The sequence below is a fragment of the Lagopus leucura genome, unplaced genomic scaffold (genome assembly GCF_019238085.1).
Source record: "Lagopus leucura isolate 7727_CA_CO unplaced genomic scaffold, USGS_WTPT01 Super-Scaffold_100008, whole genome shotgun sequence".
Lineage (NCBI taxonomy): Eukaryota > Metazoa > Chordata > Aves > Galliformes > Phasianidae > Lagopus > Lagopus leucura.
In genome coordinates this window covers 2,002,055-2,022,739 of record NW_024962265.1, presented here as the reverse complement: position 1 = coordinate 2,022,739, position 20,685 = coordinate 2,002,055, and the positions used below count along the sequence as shown (strand labels likewise).

General features: G+C 43.7%; 1 protein-coding gene across 1 annotated transcript in view; it reads right to left on the bottom strand.

Annotated features, from left to right (window-relative positions):
- Nucleotides 1-20,685, bottom strand: part of LOC122180603 (plexin-A4) — a 155,436-nt gene that overhangs the window by 22,171 nt on the left and 112,580 nt on the right. The window contains exons 20-24 of the mRNA XM_042872344.1: nt 20,283-20,429; nt 14,504-14,663; nt 6,533-6,636; nt 3,546-3,645; nt 1,173-1,363 (exon numbers count right to left, since the gene is read on the bottom strand). Of these exons, the coding sequence (XP_042728278.1) occupies nt 1,173-1,363; nt 3,546-3,645; nt 6,533-6,636; nt 14,504-14,663; nt 20,283-20,429 (702 nt within the window). The remainder of the gene's footprint in view (nt 1-1,172; nt 1,364-3,545; nt 3,646-6,532; nt 6,637-14,503; nt 14,664-20,282; nt 20,430-20,685) is intronic.

Below are 20,685 nucleotides of genomic sequence, written 5' to 3'. Positions count from 1 at the left end.
AACCACCAGCCTTTCTGTTACTGTGCAAGTTTTGCAGCTGTTCCCCAGCCATCTTTATAGAAAAAAGAAAAAAAAGCAAGTGTTGAATTTGTGATCCGGAATAAACCAAAAGCACTTCAGTGTCAGAGCAGGGGACATATCCCCAGATAGTGTACATCAGCACTGGTCCAGTGACCACTGGTTTAATCTGGGACTGAGGCCCTGGGGATCATCATTTTCTTGCTATATTATGTGATCCATGTAAGTACTTTGAATCCCACCACAACAGAGATGGCAGAGAGAAGAGACTGACACCACGGGCTGAGGAAAAAATGTGCAGGTAAAACTTACAGTAGGACTTACACATATAATGGAGACTTGCCAGATCAGCAAGCTCAGATGGTGTTTGCATGAATAAATATAATCATGTTTGTGCCTGTTGACACCCTGACAGGAAATGATAATAGTCAAAACTTTAGAGAAGGAAGAAAGATTGGGCTGTTTGATTGCTCCTCGGTTTAATCCTGCCCAGAATGGTGTGAGATAACACTGATTAGCCCACCTGAGCCACAGCTGCAGTTTCCACTTCTGGGCTGCATCAAGATAACTCATGTGTCAGAGAAATTTGGGCACAGAGATGCACTGCACTGTGAGAGGATTGCAGGACTGCAGAGGGATCTGTCTGATTAAATGCCTGCCTCCCCACCTGCCCTGATTCCTTCTGTGATGCAAAAGAAAAGCACTGTGCCCTCTCCACTAATGCAAGCTTCTCCAAGGAAAGCACCACCACCAAGAGATCCGGGGGTGGAACAGCAGATAGAAATACAGACAGTTTCTTCTGCCCATATTCTTATAAAGCCTTTTGAAGAGGAGTTAGGTGGAGAACTTGCCAACACTCAAATAATGCTGTTCTGGGAAAGCCAGACAGATCGCAACATACAGAACGACCTGGGTCTGCATAGAACAGCCCTAGGGGCAAGTCTTCAACTTGTCAAGTCCCTTTCCTGACTTTGCTTTCTTATTTAAGTTCCCTCCCTCTGCACTCTGAGCACTTCTAGTGCTCTATTTTCCTTCTGCTCTTTTATCCCCTCTTTGATACTCCTTGAGCAGTCTCTCATTTCTTGTTGGCAAGAAGTCACACTACAGCCTTCAAAAGCCCATTCCTCACCCTTTTCCCTTCTCCCTCCATATACCTTGGTGGCGAGTAGCCTTGTCAGGTAGATCTCAGAAACCATCTTGCTGCCCCGGTCACCTTCTTTTTGGTCACCATGTTCGTGATTCTTCACCAAGTGCCACATCTTGACTCCACTCTCAAGGTCAGGAGTGATCATGGGTGTGCGGGAGCGGAGGCTGTCTGGGCTGCCTGTGTAACGGATCATGTTTTCTGCAAAGAGAGATGCATGTGTGTCAGCCCTATTAGCACTTGCATTGAAATTAATGAGTTTCAACAAGGACATATGCTTTCTCATCAGAAAGGCAAGAAGAAGACCTCTTTCTGCTGGCTGGTTTTAGTACTGGTTCCTCTGACATCTGATATATGAACGGGATGCACATATTGTTGTAACCGTACTGCAGTGTCCCTCCTCTTGTGAGCTCTATATTTCCATATCAGTATTAAATAAATGTCCATTGACCAATTCATAACATTAAGCAGAAGAGTTCTATCTCCTGGTGGAATTGCAGTGTGAGCCAGAAAAGGTCCTAGAACTGGTGTATGGACCAGGCCTTGCTATCAAAGTATGACTGAGTGATTTGCTCAGCAAAAACAAGGGATATGAGCCAAGGAGGACATAGTGGTCATGTCTGTAAATTAAATGAAGCTCTTACACTGCCCTTCGGTTGCCATGCTCTTCATTTATTATGTTCTCTGTCAAACCTCTGGCCTTGGACAACTAGCACTGCTAGTGTAAGGCACTGCCAAGGAGGGATTCAGGGAACAGCAGCAAATACTCATGGTAGCAAACAGGGGCAAGTTCAGCTTATTTTACCTGTGTGGTTGATATCTGACCAAGCTTCTTGGCCTTATGGTCAGAGAACAGGTCATGGGCCTTCTTGCATGAAAATATTGATGCAACCAATATGACTTCTTGCCTGTCTCCCCAACACCAAATTCAGGAGGAGCCGCTTCCTCTTTCTCCTTTGGCAACAAAGCAATCCAATAACTTCTACCCAACTGTTCTCTTCAGTCTCTGCTTCTAAATCTTGTTTTGATAGAAAGTGAACCAGAACTCCAGAGGGCCCACGCATACTACCTCCACAAAGACACTTTTATCCTACAGACAGTACTTCCCTTTGTCCCTGAGTGATGCCATGAGGCATTCCCCTCCCCCTGCTAGCAATGCTACAGATTGAGTCTTTTCCAACCATGATTAACAGAAGAGTGTTGCACATTTCTACAGCAAGATCTGAATCAAGCTTATTAATGCACTACCAATCTCTACATATTAATTATTAGATGGAATATCCTTTTTCTCTCTGGATGCTGTTTACTTAATTGCAATTAACAATCACTTGTGACCCACTACATCTTCTCCTCCCCCCGTATCCCTCCTCACACCCTCCCCCTGAAAAATCAAATGGCAAAAGAATTAAAGAAATCCAAGAGAAATTAACCCCCCTTAAGTCTTCCTTTTCAAAGGTCACTGTGTCTTTCAGTAATTGCAACAACATGACAAACTGGATGAATATTAATAAGGTCTGCTGGATTGCTTATGTCCTTGGAGAAAGAGGAAGGGGGTTCCTCTGGACATTGAGTAGCTGTATTTTCCCTCAAGCCTAAAGGGAACTAGAAGGATCAAAGATGCCTTCATACATAGGGAAAAATAATAGTAAATTGATACGCTAACTGCATCATGGATGGAGCAACACTCTGGTTGCACATTAGAGACATTTGTCTTTGCCCTCCCATGCCATCATAGCATCTTGGGGTGACAGCTGTCTCGTTCTCAGTTGTCTCATGTGTAAAGTGGGAAGAACAGTGCAATGCTCTGAGATACACTGACAAATGACCTCAGCAAGCTGTTTTTAGTATTATTCCAGGTGTAAATTCCCTTGGGATAATAAAATAGCAGGATGAGACACATAATATTCACACTAAAATATAACAGTATGCAAGCAGTGCCCTCTGTCTTGGCTGTTTCTAGCCACAGAGGCCTCTAATCTGTGCCATAGATTCTTCACAACAGACCTTTCCTACCAAAGTGATTGAGCTCTTACACAGTGCAATGCTTCTCCCTTGCCTCTCCCTGTGAAAACTTTGAGTGAGATGCTTTCCATCTGACCACAGTGATCTGAAATGTACACTGTTAATTATTTAGGCTCCTCCATTATCTAATAGGAGAGAAGAAGTACTTCCCAAGAGCATTCCATTTGGCTCAACAGCTTGGACCAGATCCCAACATTTTAGATGAGTAAATCCTTTCCTCCTGCCATCCACCAAAGAATCATGTCAACTATTCATCTGCCTATCATTTTTGTTGCTACTGCTCAGTGTCTTGCGACCACAACGATGTCTGAGATCTCTCCTGCAGTGCTCTCTTGATCCATACCAGCACACAGGTCCTTACCATATTTACTGGCTGAGGTTCGGGAGACTGTGGAGTTGTTGACTGCATTGTAGGCAGTGACTTGCTTGGAGACTAAAGCTACCACAGATCCATCTGGCACCTAAAGAGAAAAATTGACTTTGTTAATAGGCTTCTGAGGAGCATGCCAAGGACAGCAGGAATTCAAATAGCAGAAATTGAGACATAAACTCATGCCACTGCAGGCAAGTCAGTAATTTTCTACCAAAGCTTCAAGTGCTCTCTTTAGAGGGTTTGTTAACAACAACAACAACAAAAAGAGTAATAAAATCTCCTGTTACACCACTAGAAGGTTGTACTCGAGTACCAGGACAACAGATGACGAGCAGACAGTCCTGGGATAAAGCCCAGTGAGGACAGTGTGGGTCTTTGCATTGATCTGACAGTAGGTTCTTCATGAGGAAGCAGCTGTCAGGATGAGAGGGTGAGTAGAATAAAATAACTTGTCTTCATACACAGCTGTAAAGCGATTAACTTGTAACCACAGTATTACTTCAAGAAAGGTTGGAGCTACTACAGGGTCATTTTTCACAGCAGAGAAATCACCTGAGACCTAAGCTAATGAATGACCAGGACTATGACACTGGAACAGACATTGGAAACTGCACTTCCTATGAGCAGAGGCAGACTGGAGAAATTAGGATAAGGTTGCAAGTTACGTAGCAGTTTTCGACCAAGAGCTATCAGTGTTAAGGATCTTTAGATATCCAAATCACAAACATAAGTTGCTTTTACACCATTTCATTTCCCAAATGAAGGAAGTGTATCCAAATCAGCCATTTTTGCCTGACCTGACTCAAATACAGGTATCAGCCCTACTGAGGTGCTGCTGAGATGTTCACAGAAGAATATTTAACGATGAAGGGAGAGATTAAAAATGGGGCTCCTATGTTAGGTCCAAACTTAAATTAAACCTACAGTTGTGTCAGGAGCAAGAAAAGCTCACATCTTATTTATTAACTTAGGAATTAGGATTTGGAGTGCTGTTTCATGGTAAAACTATTTAAAGTGAGTTTTCCTACAGGAGACAACATTATCAATGATGACATGGCTGGTATGGAGGTGACTGTCCAGTTCTCTAGAAATTTTCTGAGAGTGAAAAGTGAAAATTAACACCAGAGTTCATATTATTTCCTTGAAGACAACTGCAGGGTAGACTCCTGCAGCTATGCTAGTCACTTCAAGTAGAGAGAAATAAGTATTTACAGGAAAAAAAAAGCCATCGAGGATGGAAAGTCTCATAAGGATGGGAAAATTGATGTGAAGTTTTTTGTTCCTCCCACCTTGATTGCAAGTAGTATCTAGATACACAGCTTAGATGAAGATACATACATTTTCCACTCTGACTCATCCTGTCAGCCTCTCAGTGCACAGTCTCCCCTTTTCAGGCAACAAATGCCCTGCTGGCTAGAATTGACCACCATGAACTCTTTCTCTTTGCTGTTTCAGAGGATCTCAGCAGGGATGGAGAGGCTGTGTGAGGACATAGTGGGATAGTGTTCCAACAGAAAGCAGAGCTTTCTGAAAAGAGCCAGGCTTTGCATTTCTACAGCTAAGTGATTCATGTGGGTCCTTTATCAGAAATGTTAACAAGTCAGCAGCTCAGAGGAGCCATATCAGGAATATCTGTGATAAATAAGACATCATAAAAAGGAGATAGGTGAAAAAAAAATGCTAACAACTTCTAGCTCTTGTCTGTGTAATAATAATAATTAGCACTTGCATGGAGTTTTTGATCTTCAAAGCACTGCAGTGGCTAATTAAATAGCCCTTCAGCAATTGTGGAAGGCAATTACAGGCTTTTTGTAGTTTCAGCCCCACTCTATATATAAGGAAACTGAGGCAGCAGAAATATCAGTGAGTGCCCCAGGTTAAGCAATGCAGAGCTCAAATCCCCAGCAGCTGTGGACCTATTCTGCCCCTATTCATCCATAGACATGGGGGCTCACTGCCTGAAGCAAACAATAGAAAAAAGCACATAAGGGGGAAAAAATTATACTTGGTCTGTTGATGAAATGAAATAGAAGCCTTTCCTTCTTGCAAAAAAAAAAACAAAAAACAAAAAACATAAAATGTGTTCTGGAGTCAGCCAGCAATCCTTCAGTCAATCTGAAGTGAAAAGTTTCATTCCTTTTTCAAATGACTGCCTGCTGCCTCCTCAGGTCAGCCCTTAAATGAGAAAGATATCTTGTTATGAAACACATATTGCTGAGGTGTGATTAAAGAAATGACAGAATTGTCAGCATCGGATTAAACTTAATGAGTTGGTTTATTTTATCCACTTATTTATTTATTTATTTATTTATTTATTTATTTGCAGGAGTGGAAAGAACTGGGGGACCTTTTGACTAAAACTCCATTTTCATTAAATCTAACACTTATGTATGATGCATTTGGACATCTTTATCCCTCTCCTACAGGTCTCAAGGTTATGAAGAGACGATGAGAAATCTTGTCTTAAGACAAGGTCACAAAGGGATTAAATCAGAGGATCTTAGGGCAGTGTCATCTCCACTGCACTGCTCTCTCCACTCACGCTGCTTTCCTCCTCCTTTTTTTTCAGACAGTACATCTTCTTCTCTTCCATTTTTCTCTTTTCCGTCCTTCTGGACTCTGCTAGCATTACAAGGCCTTTGATGCATTGGAAAAAGGAAGAAAGAAAGGCTTGTTTTCTGTTTGTCAACATGAGAAATGTTAATCCATGTTGTTCTCTTAAGAAACACTTTTCTTCACATTCTGCTCACCCGAACTGCCTCTTTCGAGAGAGATGGAGTCTTATTTCTTCCCTTGTCTTCATCTCTAATGATGCTCCAAGAAGGAGTGGGATGGATGTGCTCAACAGGAGCTCTGTTCAGTTATTGCCCACTCAATAACTGTTTAACTCTGCATCTTGGAGAACAACACTTTACCCTTCTATTTAGCACCTTCTTGACTGATTTACCTTCTAAACCACCCTCTCCCAGAGTTACCTGATAGTGTGCCAGCGTGTTGAGTCTCTTCCAGTCATTCTCTATCTTGGTTGTGATGTCTTCATCCTGGAGGATCATCCTTGCTCCACTTGCCTGCCGCCACTCTGCAAGGAGAGTAAGAATACTGAATGCTGCTCTGCAGAGCCCTCAGAGCCTTGTAAATTCCTGTGCTCATAACCTGTGTGGTGACACGTGCACACCTGTAGCACCACATCAGTTGTGGTCATTATGCTCTGTCAGATGCCTCCAACCATGTACAATATGTGAATGCATAATGCCCAAAGCCAGTAACAGAGGGAAAGGGTGGACATGTGCCCAAGGAGGCTCTGGATGCATTCAAGGCCAGGCTGGATGTAGCTCTGGGCAGTCTGATGTGGTGGTTGGTGACCCTGCACATAGCAGGAGGGTTAAGAAGATCATTGTGGTCCTTTTTAACCCAGGCCATTCTGTGAAGCTATGATTCTAAGACAGATGAATCACGACACGTTCACATAAACGGTACATGAGCTACGAAAAAAGAGTCATGTGGCAAAGTTCACAGTCAAGTCCTAAGTTAACCAGACCAGTTTCTTTATACTCGATAAAATAATGTTGCTGTCATTAAGTTATTATTGCACAAGAAACAGTCAGCCCTTTGAAGAGTGCAAAAAATATAGAGCAGATGCCTACACACACACGAGAGATCCAAAGCTATTGCACAGCAACACACAGCGGTGAAAGTTTATACAGATAAATAAAGCAATGACCACAGAGATTTTGTTCCAACTGCAGAGCTGAATGGAGCAAATCCTGGTGCATCTATTTGTAGTGTTTAAATCCTAGTTTACTCCCTGGTGCTGTTCTTTCTTCATTGTGGCTGTTACTAAGATCCACTTGCCCTCTGCAGGTCATCTGTTAATTTGTGACATAAGAAAATGAACATCACTTGTTTCAGGGACAGAAATTAGTCAGTGTCCCATTTTCATTAAGGGGCAGAGACGCTGACATTATGGTACCTTCCAGTATCTACAGAGGACCTACAGGAAAGCCAGGAAGGGTCTCCTAATCAGGGAGTGCAGCAGCAGGACAAGGGGTAATAACTAATGACTTAGAAAAGAGTGAAGTTACATTAGATATTAGCAAGAAATTTTTATTATGAGGATGGTGAGGAACTGGAACAGGTTGCTCAGAGAAACTGAACGTCCTAACCCTTAAAGCCAATCTGGAAGAGGCTTTGAGCAACCTGATCTAGTGGAAAGTGTCCCTGATCATGGCAGAGGAGTTAGAACTAGATGATTTTTGAGGTCTTTTCCATCTCAAACCATTCTGTGATCCTATGATCCTGTGATTCTATGATTCTATTACATGTCTAACTGTCAAAACAGGGCTCCAATGGGCAGAGCAGTGTCTGGCTCGCTGCAGTACCAGACCCTTTACTGGGGCTTCAGCAGTATGTCTGCGAGCAGAGGGGTTCCAATTTCTGACCATACCACTTCTCTAGCTTCCACCTCAAAATGCTGAGTGTTTCCTTCTGCAGTACTAGAGCACCCCATCACTTCCCAGGGTGCTCCAATCTTCTGTAGAAGTCTTGAAGGATGCTTCACGTGGAAGATTGACACAGCTTGTCCCGAAGAGTGCTCACAAACCTGCCTGTAGGCAAGGAACATGTAGACAGGACCAAAAGAAGAGACATGTAACATCCCTTTGTGACACCAGTCATGGCTGTAGCTTAACCACAGAAAACCATCCAAAGCTTCCTTTCTGACTGTCATGCCTCAAACACAGTGACCCAGACAGGGAGCAAGAGCCCAAGCAAAAAGTCTATTCAATTGCTGGAGTTAATTAAAAAGAAATTTTGGATGTGGAGACATCACCTGCCACCCCTGCTTATTTCTCTTAACATAAAAATGCAAGGACCATTGCAAATTTCCTTTGGTTTCAGCAGTTTTCTTATCACATAATTAAAATGTATTGGGAAACCTGCCCTTGCCTTTATTATTCATTTAAATTAGTACAAAGAGGTCAGCTGCTCTGTTTATTGCTGGATGCTACTTTGGCTGGAGATACTGATAGAGTAAGCGAAGGTTACATTGGCTAAGCACTGATACTAAACTGCCCTTCATTCACTGCAGCTCCTCTGATCTTCACCTATATTATCCTTGTGATGTCCGAAGATGATACACTCTGTTCATTGCCCCCTGGACACGATTCCCAGAAGCTAACAGATCACAGACATTGCTTGGAAGAACACAAAATTTAAGTTGGAACTGGGCTGGGACACAGTGCTTTTATAAAGCATTCTGCAGGGTATACCAAAACCCTTAAATCCCCATGGTGTCTCTTTGACCCTGTTCCATCGTGTCTCAGCATGCTGCCTCCTTATTCACACATCTTTGGGAAAGGACATACACTCATACAGTGTTTTGGGAAGAATCCATGGGTTCTCTGAGTTCCACTCAGCTCTGATATGAAATGTAGGCATGCCTTTCTTCATTCTGCTTCTCCACACTTGAGGGCTGAACAGGGTCCTCAGAGCAGCAGAAGCTTTCCCTTTGCTATGGGGATATTTTGGCAACCATAGGACTGTGTCTTCTGTGTATATCTTGGGTCCCCCTACACTCCCACTCAGACACAGGCGATTACCAAATCTCCTTCCCCTCAGCCTTCATAAAAAAAAAATAAAAATGGGTCATGTGGAGAAGAGCAAGGACCACCCTGACTTTGCACAAGACCCATTCACGAGCAAGAGAAGGGGCTGTGAACTCTGCAAGGCAGGCTCAGAGCATCTTGCTTCAGCTTCACGACCCATTTGCCCAGACCAAATACAAAGCACTTTCTCATGAATCTGAGCAATAACAGGGAAAGAATCCCCAACTTTTTCTAACCTCAGAGCAGTGCTATGTGCTTCTCTTTACTATTTATGGGTGGTCACAGAACAATCTGCAAAGAAATGTGGTGTCTGGAAGCACCACTGTAGATGTCCCTCTTCTAGCTGTAGGTGTCCCAGCTTATTGCAGGGGAGTTGGAGTAGATGACCTTTAAGAGTCCCTTCCAGCTCAAACAATTCTATGATTCTATGATGCAGAGGAACAGGTTGGGAGGACACAAAAGAAGGAAAAGGTGACCCTGACATCCATATTCACAGCACTAAGTGAAAACTGTTAGCTTTGTCCTCGCTGCCAGCACCCCATCCCCTTTCTCATCAGATCTGCCCACTCCTCTGTGAGCCAGCACAAAGGAGAGACACACTCCAATCCAATTTGTTATACGTCCACCTTCCAGAGAGAGGGGGAGGGAGGTAAAAATCCCATTATCTTTATCAAGCCTTCCAATCAGGAGCAGTGGTAAATGCAAACTCAGGAGACAGCTGCTGTGAAGCCTTTATATTTCATTCAGCAGATAGTGTATCTTTTTATTGCACGCAGGAATTACTTCTTTTTTTTTTTTCTTTTTTTTTTTTCCTTAAGAAACAACCTTTCCGTTCAACTTGACTCAGAAAAAGGGAAATTCCAGGGGACAACAATAAAGAGGAGCTTGTTTGAGTGGTAGCAATGCCTTGCTAAGGAGTGAGTCTACTAGGAGGTGGGAGAGGGGGAGATGTCCTGCACCTCTGATCTTACAGATGCTGTACCTCCCTTGTGCCTTCACTCTGATCCTGATTACCATGAAGATGCCCAGAGAACAACAGAGAATAGAACAGCACAGAAAAGATTTTTCAGGGGCAACTGAAACACTCAGAGCTGTAAGACGTCTCATTTCACTCCAGATGTCTTCTTCTGAGCTAGTCATCATTGTCTATCCTATCCTCTATGAGCATTTGTAGGTCACAATGCACACAGTTCATTTTGGTTATCTGTATACACTCTGCTCTGCTTCACAACCTTTTCCTATAGACCTTAAGTCTGGTTTGAAAGGCTATGAAAAGATTTGTGACTGTGTACAACAATGGAAAGGGGAACATTTGCATCTAGCTTATTCATTCTTGATGCCTTTTTCATGATCACTTGTGCTCATGATGGATTTTTTGTAAGAGCCCAGGGTGGGCTGCTTTTAGTCTTCCAGTCCTAGGAGTTTTTCGTCATTTCCCAATAACTTCCAAGTAAGACAGTTTAGCATAAGAAATAGAAGAAGAAAACCTTTTGCCTCTTTGCCTCCAGTACAACCAGATGTGTGGGAAACAAAAACTGAGGAAGTGTCCAGTTAAGAGATGATTTCTAAGAATCGAAGAAACTCAGCTCTGCTTCTAACATGGAAAAAGATCACCATGGTTGGAAAGAAGCTTGTATCAGAACAGATAGAGGCATTAAGTATTTCAACCTCTACATGCAAGTTACAGAATCAGAGTGTTGTAGGGGTTGGAAGAGACCTCTGGAGATCACTGAATTCAAGCCCTCTGCCAAAGCAGCTTCCTTACAGCAGGTCACACAGGAAGGCATCCAGATGGGTTTTGAATTTCTCCAGAGAAAGAGACTCCACAGCCTCCTTGGGCAGTCTGTTCCAGTGCTCTGTCACCCTCAAAGTTTTTTCTTGTGTTTGTATGGAACTTCCGACACACCAGTTTGTGCCCATTACTCCTTGCCCTACTGCTGGGCAGCGATGATAAGAGTCTGGTCCTGTCCACATGGCTCTCACCCTTTACATATTTATCAAGAGTCACACGATTTCCTCTCAGTCTTCTCTTCTCCAGCCTGAACAGTCCCAGCTGTCTCAGCCCTTCTCATAGGAGAGATGCTCCAGGCCCCTCATAATCTTGTAGCACTCTGCTGGACTCCTTCTAGGACATCCCTGTCTTTTTTGAACTGGGGAGCCCAGAATTGGACACAATATTCCAAATGTGGCCTCAGCAGGGCAGAGTAGAGGAGGAGGATCACCTCCCTTGCTCTGCTGGCTCCACTCTTTCGAATGCAGCCCAGGTTGCCTTTGGCCTTCTTGGCCACAAGGGCACACTGATGACACATGGACAGTCTGCTGTCCACCAGGAGGTCCAGGTTCTTTAGAGAGCTCCTCTCCAGCAGCTCAGCCAACAAACCATACAGATGCATGCAGTTATTCCTCCCCAGGTGTAGGACTCTACACTTGCTCCGGCCAAACCTCACAAGGTTCCTCTGTGCCCAAATCTCCAGCCTGCCCAGTTCTCTGCCTTACTATAAATATGATCCAGTTGCACTCTGTTTAAATGGTTCCTAGATGTTCAGCCCATCACCTCAGTACTGCATGCTGGTGAAGCACTGACAGCTTGCTCTGATGAGGTCCACAGTGAGGCTGAGCCAATACCACTGAGCGTGCAAGGCATTCAACCCAACTGCCTCCGCCTCAGCAGTCCCTTTCCAAAGGCTCAGGGAAAAGTGAATGCCTCAGCATGGAGCCAAATTTCTGTTTGGTGATTCTCACACCTTAATGTTTTCCCAAAGATGGGGAATATTTTATTTATGGCAAGGGCTTTAAAAAAAACAATAATAACAAAAATAGCCACAGTAGAAAGAAGCCTTTGCTTTGAGAGCTGCAATTTGGGTTTTGGACTAAAATGTAACCTCAGGGTGTCCAAAATAAATGCTTTCAGCTGACAACCCCCTCCATGAGTTGTCTGGGTAACTGCAAAACATTATGACATTTGCGACACATACGAGTCACTCTGCCTGCAGCTACCCTGCATTTAACAACTCAAAATAACTCATTAGCTTGTTTGCTTTCTTCATGTGAGCAATCTGGCCTTAGTGTGGCCAGAAAGCCTAGAAAATTGCGTTTGCAATAGAAAACAGTGTTGCTCTTTAGAAAATGATCGATTTCAAGGCCAGATGATAATCATCTGCTCAGACCCACTGCTTAGCATGCACTGGAGGGGCTGACCCTCTGAGCTTTCAGCTTGGGGCAGGGTGATGCTGAGAGCTCTGTGCTGCTTCCTAATGCCTAACACTGCTTTCTGCTCTCTCATTGCTGCTCTTACTGTCACTGAAGGATGTCAGGTGCCAAGAAGCACGTTCACCCAAAAGCGGATGGGCTGAAGCTGTGGCTGGATGTGCATGCCCACTTACTCCTGTTTCACTCATGCCAGCTCTGCTCCTCCCACCTTATTAACTGCTGTGATAAGGGAACCTGAAACTATATTGCTGCTGGCAGGACTCTTTATCTAGATGAGAAGATGTTTTGGGTTGTTTTTTCTCTATCTGTATCTTCCTATATATTAATTATCATTAAGCATAAGAATATTATTATTATTGCCAACTACATCATCAATGCTATTGGCCAAACAGCTGCTCATTTAGCAGTTTCTTGTCAGTGTGGACAAGACTGTGTTCAGCCCTTCTGTTAGGGCTGCACATGCTTTCTGGCCCTCAGCATTACTCAGAATATCAAAATTATCTATAGCAGCAAAGCCCTGGGTGCAGAATTGCAGGCTTTAGTTAGATCCCCTCCACACACTGCTCTGTACCTCTCAGCTGTCAGAGCCGCAATAAAATCTGTGTACTCCAGTTTATCCCTCATGATTTCAATACACACGTACAAATCCCTGCCTCTGAGCATGGAAGCAACATTCATCCCCACAGCAGAACAAACTATTTGCCACCCACACCCAGCCTGAGACCCAAACCTAATGGGCTCTGTGATCACCCTCCAGCACCAGACAGATCAATGGGTTTGGCTGTCAATCCCAATAGTCCCATCTCCTCTGCCCTGGTTCCCTGCCTGGCCTGATCCTCACCCTTGCACTCACTGCTGACTCACAGCATCTCCAAAATCACCTTGGGTCCCTTCTTCATGATATATATGACCTGTTCTTTACTGCTGCTGGTGTTGGCAGATCATTTCATTATTCTAACTGCCTTACATGAGCAGGAATCTTGCTGCAGTTTCTGTCAGGAGTCCCCTCCTCCCCTACACAAACGCACACACATATACACACTTAACTTTAATCCCTGACCTCTTATTTCTGCCTCTGTTATTGCTGTGAATTGTTTCTTGGCATCCATCCATTCCCTCTCCTTTTGGTTCCTCCTCTCCTGCGCTGACTTTTATAGACTCCATCATTTTCCACTCAAGCCCCTTTCACTGAAGGTCACCAAGGGCAAATTCTGGCTGATCGTCACACACAATGCAGTCCCAGCCCTGAGCCAGACACCTCAGCAATGCCCCGAGCAGACTGTTCTGCAGCCTTTCATACAGTTCTCCAGGTGCTGTATTGGATCTGCTTCTGGATCCAGCTGCAGATATCTCACTGCCCTCATGCCCTTGCTCCAAGTTTTGAACAGAAGCTGATTTTGGCCCCAGAGGTATCCTTGTTTGAGGCTGTGTGCCCCAGAGCTGACTTAAAATGCAAGTGAAGCTGGTGTAGCCCTTTCCACCCTCCAAGCACAGTATCTCACAAGGGAACAAAAAAGCAAGAATTCATAAACAGAGGGATCTTTCCTTAAAATGTTAGTGCTGGAAATGTCAGAGCAGCACCTCCCAGCCCTGCTGCTGGTGGAGGGATGCTGGTAGGAGAAGGAAGCAGTCAGGGTGAGATGGATGCAGCCCATTGAACGGAGGATGCTTTATCCCCTTTCCTGTTCCCACATGATGAGAAATTAATTCTGCTTGGTCTGTGACACTCAGCAAGAAGACATGCATTATCCAAGCCTTCACCGCCCAGAGAAGAGCTTGGAATAAATCTGAGCAGCCTGAACACTGCTGACAACACCACCTTGTGCTTTTGGTACTTTCTTTTCCAGAAGGTTTGGCAGGATGTGCCTTGCATAGGCCAAACTGTGCAGAAAAGCAGGATGACTACTGGAGATTTTAAGTCCCCGAGGCTGGAGCAGTAGAGCTTTCACAAGCCAGGAGAGTTTGCATTACTTTACTCGGTCTCTTCTACCCTCTGTGCATTCCTGACACTTTGCCTTTCCTGAGCACCTGGAGAGGTGGCACTTGCCACAGCAAAGTGCTTGGGTTGAGCCCAACTGTGTCCCCTCTCCCACAAGCCATGGGTCTTTCAGAGCCCATTGTGCACTCACATACCCAGGTCCATATCAGCAGCTTTGGGCCGGTGGGAACAGGGCACGTTCTTGAAGATGGCATCCAGGATCTTCTCCTTGACTTGTGTGATGGTGTCACAGTTCAGGATCTTCACAGGGATCTCGGAGCTGTTCACGTTGTCAGGGTTCACACAGCTCAGGACCTGGGAAAGAGGCAGTGAGACCAACTACACAGTGCCACAACAGTGCCAGTACCCTGTGATCAACCCTTCACACCCACCTTCTCGCAGGTCTTTCAAAATAACACTCACCCAGATGCTACCAGACAACACAACCAGACTCTGGCTAGATCTGAACTGGTATCCAGACCTTTCCTTGGCCTCTGACCCATTCCCTGTTCCTTAGAGATCTGGCAAGGTGTCTAAGTATTGTAGCAGCCTCCTTACATTCCCATCTGACTTTGACAGTACAGGTAAAAGTAATCTTTCGTCTCTCCGCTTTAACTTTGTCCATCTTCTGCATAGGATGAACCAGGATCCTTCTCATGCTATTAATTTGAAATGCAGGGCTTCTTAAAAAGATATACAAAACAACAGCGACTAAAAAGCCTTGCTGCTTTCACATAAAGAATAAGAAAATTCATTCAACTCGAGAGGCCTCTGGTTACTCTGAAGGAGAATATAATTTTCCCTGAAGATCGTGTCCAAGAATAAATGCAAAGCATATGAAGTGGGGAGGGATGGATGCTTTAAACAAACACAGGATCTAACAGTAATTTGTCCACTGACTCTCAGCCATGTCTATGTCAAGTGCTCTGCTCTCGTTACAGAAGTGTGAAGTCCATAAACCTTTAGAAACTTAGCACACCTTTGCACTTGGAAGCAGTGTTCGCTGGAGTTTCTGGCTGTATAGAGTCATTAAATGCTGCTTTGCAACTTTTATATGTGCGGGCATGTTATTTTTGGTGACTTTGACAAATTTTACCTTGACCATAAATTCCTCTCTGTAGTATACAAGAGATACTGGACCCTATATCACATTCCATCTAATCTACCAAGATTCAGTGAGATCTAAACGTGGCATGAAACTGGGTGAAATTGTATCAGTATAATTATATATTGGCTCAACAGGCTCCCTTTGGTGCTCTTATACTTAACGAAGAGGGACTTGTGAAGATATTGCTTACAAAGAGCTCTGTGATCTTTCTGGATGAAAGGGTAGATATAAATATGAGATATTGATTACATCATAATGCTATTATTTATGTGCCACATTCAGGAGTATTGAAGAAGCATCAATTCAGATAATAATGACAACGGCACAGTTGTATAATTCTGAGGCATCTTTCATCTCAAATGATCACAGAGTTATACATAAAAAGCGGTGCTGAAATGCATCCAGTGTTGAGGTTATTAGTTGCCTCCTTCCTGCTACACATTTGTAGGGAAATGACATGGTAATACAGGCTAGATCAGCTCTTTTGGAAATCCTAGAGGGGTCCACATGCCCGTGGAGATGAAGTTACTCTGCAGGTCTCATTGGTGTGAGCTCACTTAAACTGGATAGAGCTGATATCAGTCACAGCAAGCTCTACAGAGAGATTCAGCACCAATGTAAACATCTTCAGTTGCCTTCAGGAATGCAACTCACGCACTGAGATCTGTGTCAGCACAGCAAAATGAGGGTGCTAGTCAAGAGGTCAACACAGAAAGATATGGGACTGGGAGCAAGGAAAATAGTCACCTCTGAGCCCTGCTCTCACACTGACTTTTTAATAGAATCATAGGGTTGGAAGGGATCTTAAAGATTATCTAGTTCCAACTCCCCTGCCATGGTCAGGGTTGACCTTGGGCTATAGTATCTCACTGGATTTGTGTTTATTGACCTTCTTTCTATACCTTGGGCTTTTTATCCGTCAGCCCTTCCAGCCATGAACTGTCTCTAAGTGTGTGTATATATATATATATATATATGTATATATATATATATATATATATAAATTCACATACACATATATGCAATGCTTAGCATAACTAAGCCCTCATCTCCACTGGGGATTACTGGCATTTAAATTACAAACACACAGCTTGTGGTTACCCATATAGGGACCCTCATCCTGAGCTCTCTGTATTGTTTGGGTACTTCACCCTGAGACCAGGACATCACTACAGTTTTGGTCTTCTAGATTAGTCTGAAGAAGGTCCAAGGGGTACAGTATGTCTTGGCAAGACAGCAAGGCGAAGGATGCCCAAAGAGACCAAGCACGGGGGAACCCTTTGGTATCTCATTTCTGGCTTCTCCCTGCCACCAAAACTCCTTGAAAGGCTTTAACCAAACATAGCTCAAAACATTTAACCGCCCTGGGCTACATTGTCAGGATGGATGATCTGATTAGGCTCTAAACTCTGCCAAGGTGTGCAAGGGCCATGCAGAGCATGCCATTGCTCAATACACGTTGGGCAGCTCCTGCCTGCCAGCTCCGAGAACTCATTATCCAATGCTCTTGACAGCTTCCGACACACATCGAGGCCTTTGCTCCTCTGCATTATTTGTGTCAAGAGAAATGAAGCTGATGTAAGAGATGGATGGTCCTTCATCTCCCAGTGAGAGCAGAGCTTTGGCAGCAGGGAGGGAGGTTTGTGCAGAGAGACTCTGGTGTGGTGAAAGGCTAAAAAAAGCCATCGATTCTGGCAAAGGCAGATGGCAGGCAGCAGGAATGAAATCTTCTTGTCTGCCATAGATGGAATAATCCAGCTAGGCTTTTAATAATGCTGCAGACCACAGATGATGATAACTGACTATTAGCAAAGACATTAACACCAGAGGGTGTTTCTCTGAGTTTATACATCTTGGGAGAAGACCTACTGGGTAGCTGATGCACATTTATGCTAGCAAATATCATCTGTAGTTACCTTAGTGTCACCTGGGCTGTCCCAATTCATTGCAGGTGAGTTAGACTAGATGATCTTTAAAGGTCCCTTCCAATTAAAATAACTCTATGATATCTGGAGTATTGCGTCCAGGTCTGGAGCCCTCAGTACAAGAAAGACAGGGAGCTGTGGGAGAGGGTCCAGAGGAGAGCCATGAAGACGATCAGGGGACTGGAGCACCTCCCCTACAAAGACAGGCTGAGGGAGCTGGGCTTGTTCAGCCCGGAGGAAAGAAGGCTGCAGGGTGACCTCATTGCAGCCTTTCAGTACCTAAAGGGAGCCTACAAACAGGAGGGGAGTCAACCCCTTTGAAAGGGTAGGTAACTGCAGGACAAGGGGAAATGGTTTGAAGTTGAGGGAGGGAAGATTTAGGTTGGATGTCAGGAGGAAATTCTTTACAGAGAGAGTGGAGAGGTGCTGGAACAGGCTGCCCAGAGAGGTTGTGGATGCCTCATCCATCCCTGGAGGTGTTCAAGGCCAGACTGGATGGGGCCCTCGGCAGCCTGGTCTGGTATTAAACGTGGGGGTTGGTGGCCCTGCATGTAGCAAGGGGGCTGGAGATTCCTGATCCTTGAGGTCCCTTCCAACCCTGGCCATTCTGTGATTCTGTGATTCTATGGGCTGAAAAATCTCCTGCATGTACACAAATTGTTCTAGAGTGCAAAGACCTCAGCTCACCATGGGCTGCTTCCTTGGAGAACTATAGGATTTTGCACAGAGAAAACTGTAGCTATCTGGCCTGGAAATAAATCAGACCCAAACCATAAAAATTTAGTGAATGAGGTACACATTGTAAAATTAGTGACTCCAGATGTTTGAAACTGTTCTGTCTCCTTTTGTCTCCTCTGATAAGTCAGTTTCTTGGGATCTGCTTTTCGTTCAAACCATATTTGAAACCAAGACTTAAAATAATGGTCACGATTAATAAGGATTAAAAAATTAAAGAAAGCTAAAGAATAATGCTTCCAAAAGAAGCCTTGTCTTTGTGGAATAATGGCAATAAACAGATTGTTTCTAGGTGTGACTCAACTCCATCCAGCAGTCATGAAACAGAACCCAATGAATTTCAGCCACAAACACTACAGACTCACGGCAGTGACCAGATGCTTTACAGAGAGAACAGGAGATATTCAGTGAATTCCTATATTACAAATACTGAATCTCCTATACTAAAAAGCACTGAATCAATTCTTGCTTAATTTCATTACTGTATTTTTTTTGACAAAAGATAACAGAATAATGTCTGCTCAAAATAGGTAGAGGAAGAACAAAATATAACAGAAGTAAGAAGAAACAAAGGAAGAACAATCTTATTTATATTCTATTTCTTCTCAATCTTCTTCACCGAAGCTGATCTCTGTAAATCTGCTAAGATTCCTATCGGGTTATATTTGTCTGCTCTTGAAATGTAAGAGGGAGAGCTGATTAACATCAAACAACACAAAGCAAATGGAAGAGAGCTTTGTTCAGGCTGATGTATAATTACTACCCTTTGCTGGCTGAGTTATATCAAGCCTAAACAGATCGGATGGATTTCCTTTGGTGAAAGTGATCATTCTGTGCCTGATTTTTTTTTCTTTTACTCATTCTCTCCAGGATCAGGTCTCCAAATTACTAGACAACTACACATAATGGAAAAGAGGCATTGCTCTGGTGATTTAATAGGGAAATTTTAGAATGCAAAAGTAAACTGTAGTCTTATTTAAAAGTAAAGTTTACCCATTCATTAACTCATTAGACTTGAATTGAACTGAAGTTAGGCAGTCAGGGAAGAACAGACTTCTGTAGAGTCAGCCCACCTATGCTAAGATCTAATGCAGGCAAAGGAGCTATCACTGACTGGATACAGCTCTCTAAGCAAGTTAAATAAAAGCAAAATGAACATCCCACAGTTGAAGGTGTGCATAAAATCAGCTGCTAAGTTCAAAACATCTTCTGATCATAGAATCATAGAATGACTTGGGTTCAAAAAGACAGGAAAGATCATCTAATTCAACCCTCTGCTGCAGGAAGGGTTGATCATCTTAAAACCTGGCGTGTTCTGAGAACAAACTTCTGGGAAACAAAGGAATTACAAGGAGAGTTGAGCACTCAGAAAGTTTCCTTCATCCTGCAGAGGCTTAGAGGAATTAGTGTATCCAGGAAAAAAGTGAAGACCTACAAATATTTACATTAAGAAGAGGTGCTTATTGTTCTTCATCCTTAATTGATGCTCTTTAATCATACAGAAAAAGGATGTGATTTCATATAGAAGCCAAGGCTATCTATCTAGCTTAGGAATAAACAGTCTATCTTTCACCATGCAATCATGAAGCAAATGACTCAGTGACAGGAAATAATTCTATTTCCCTTTAAATCAAGTTCATTTGTCTTTTTGTTGAGCTTGCTTAAAAGGAATGTTGAACTGGCTCTGAAGAAGACCTGATAGGTCCCTGCTCTGTGCTACTATAACATCTTCCTCAATGCCAAAATCACAGAATCACAGAATTGCAGGGATTGGAAGGGACCTCAAGAGAAGATGGAGTCCAACCTCCATGTTAAAGCAGGTACCTACAATAGGTCACACAAGTAGGTGTCCAGATGGGTGCTGAATATCTCCATAGGATTTCACACAACAGACAATGCCCGTGGGGAAATCAAGATGGTCTGGACATGAGATACAACACAGTGGAATTAAATTGGAAGTAGTTGTCATTGCAAACATGCTTTGCAAGAAAACTCTTCAGCAACAAAACTTCATTGTGTTAGGGAATGCAACTGTTATGCCGCTGGGTTGCAAGAAAAGAAAGACCCAGAAAGTCAATGTGTTCTTCACTAGCTTCTTTCTTCTAAATGCCCTTTTGCTAGAAAAAGGTGAACAAGCTCACAGTAGAGAATGCTCAGAGTACTCACCAGTGTTTTGTAATCAATTTGCTGTCGGATAAGCTTGTCCTCACTCAGTGAGTACCGGGCCTCCCCAGTGATTGAGTCAATGGGACCCTTTTCCATCTGCTGCTTGATGGCACAGAAGAGCGAGAACAGAGGTTCACCAGCACACTCCTGCAAGGGTGAGAGATGACAATCAGGTGAGCAAGAAAAAGCATAGATGAAAATCTGGATGCCAAGCCCACATGATATCTCAGTGATTGCTGCTGCCTGCCGTCCCCAGCCACTCAAGGCAGATGCTTCACAGGGAGTCACCCTCACTGGGTGAATCACCGTGTGATTCCACATCAAAAAATATAAAGGCTGTTTGAATGACTGCTGCTGGGCCACGCCTTTGCAACAGAGCAGGTGTAGGATGGGTCCTGAAAGA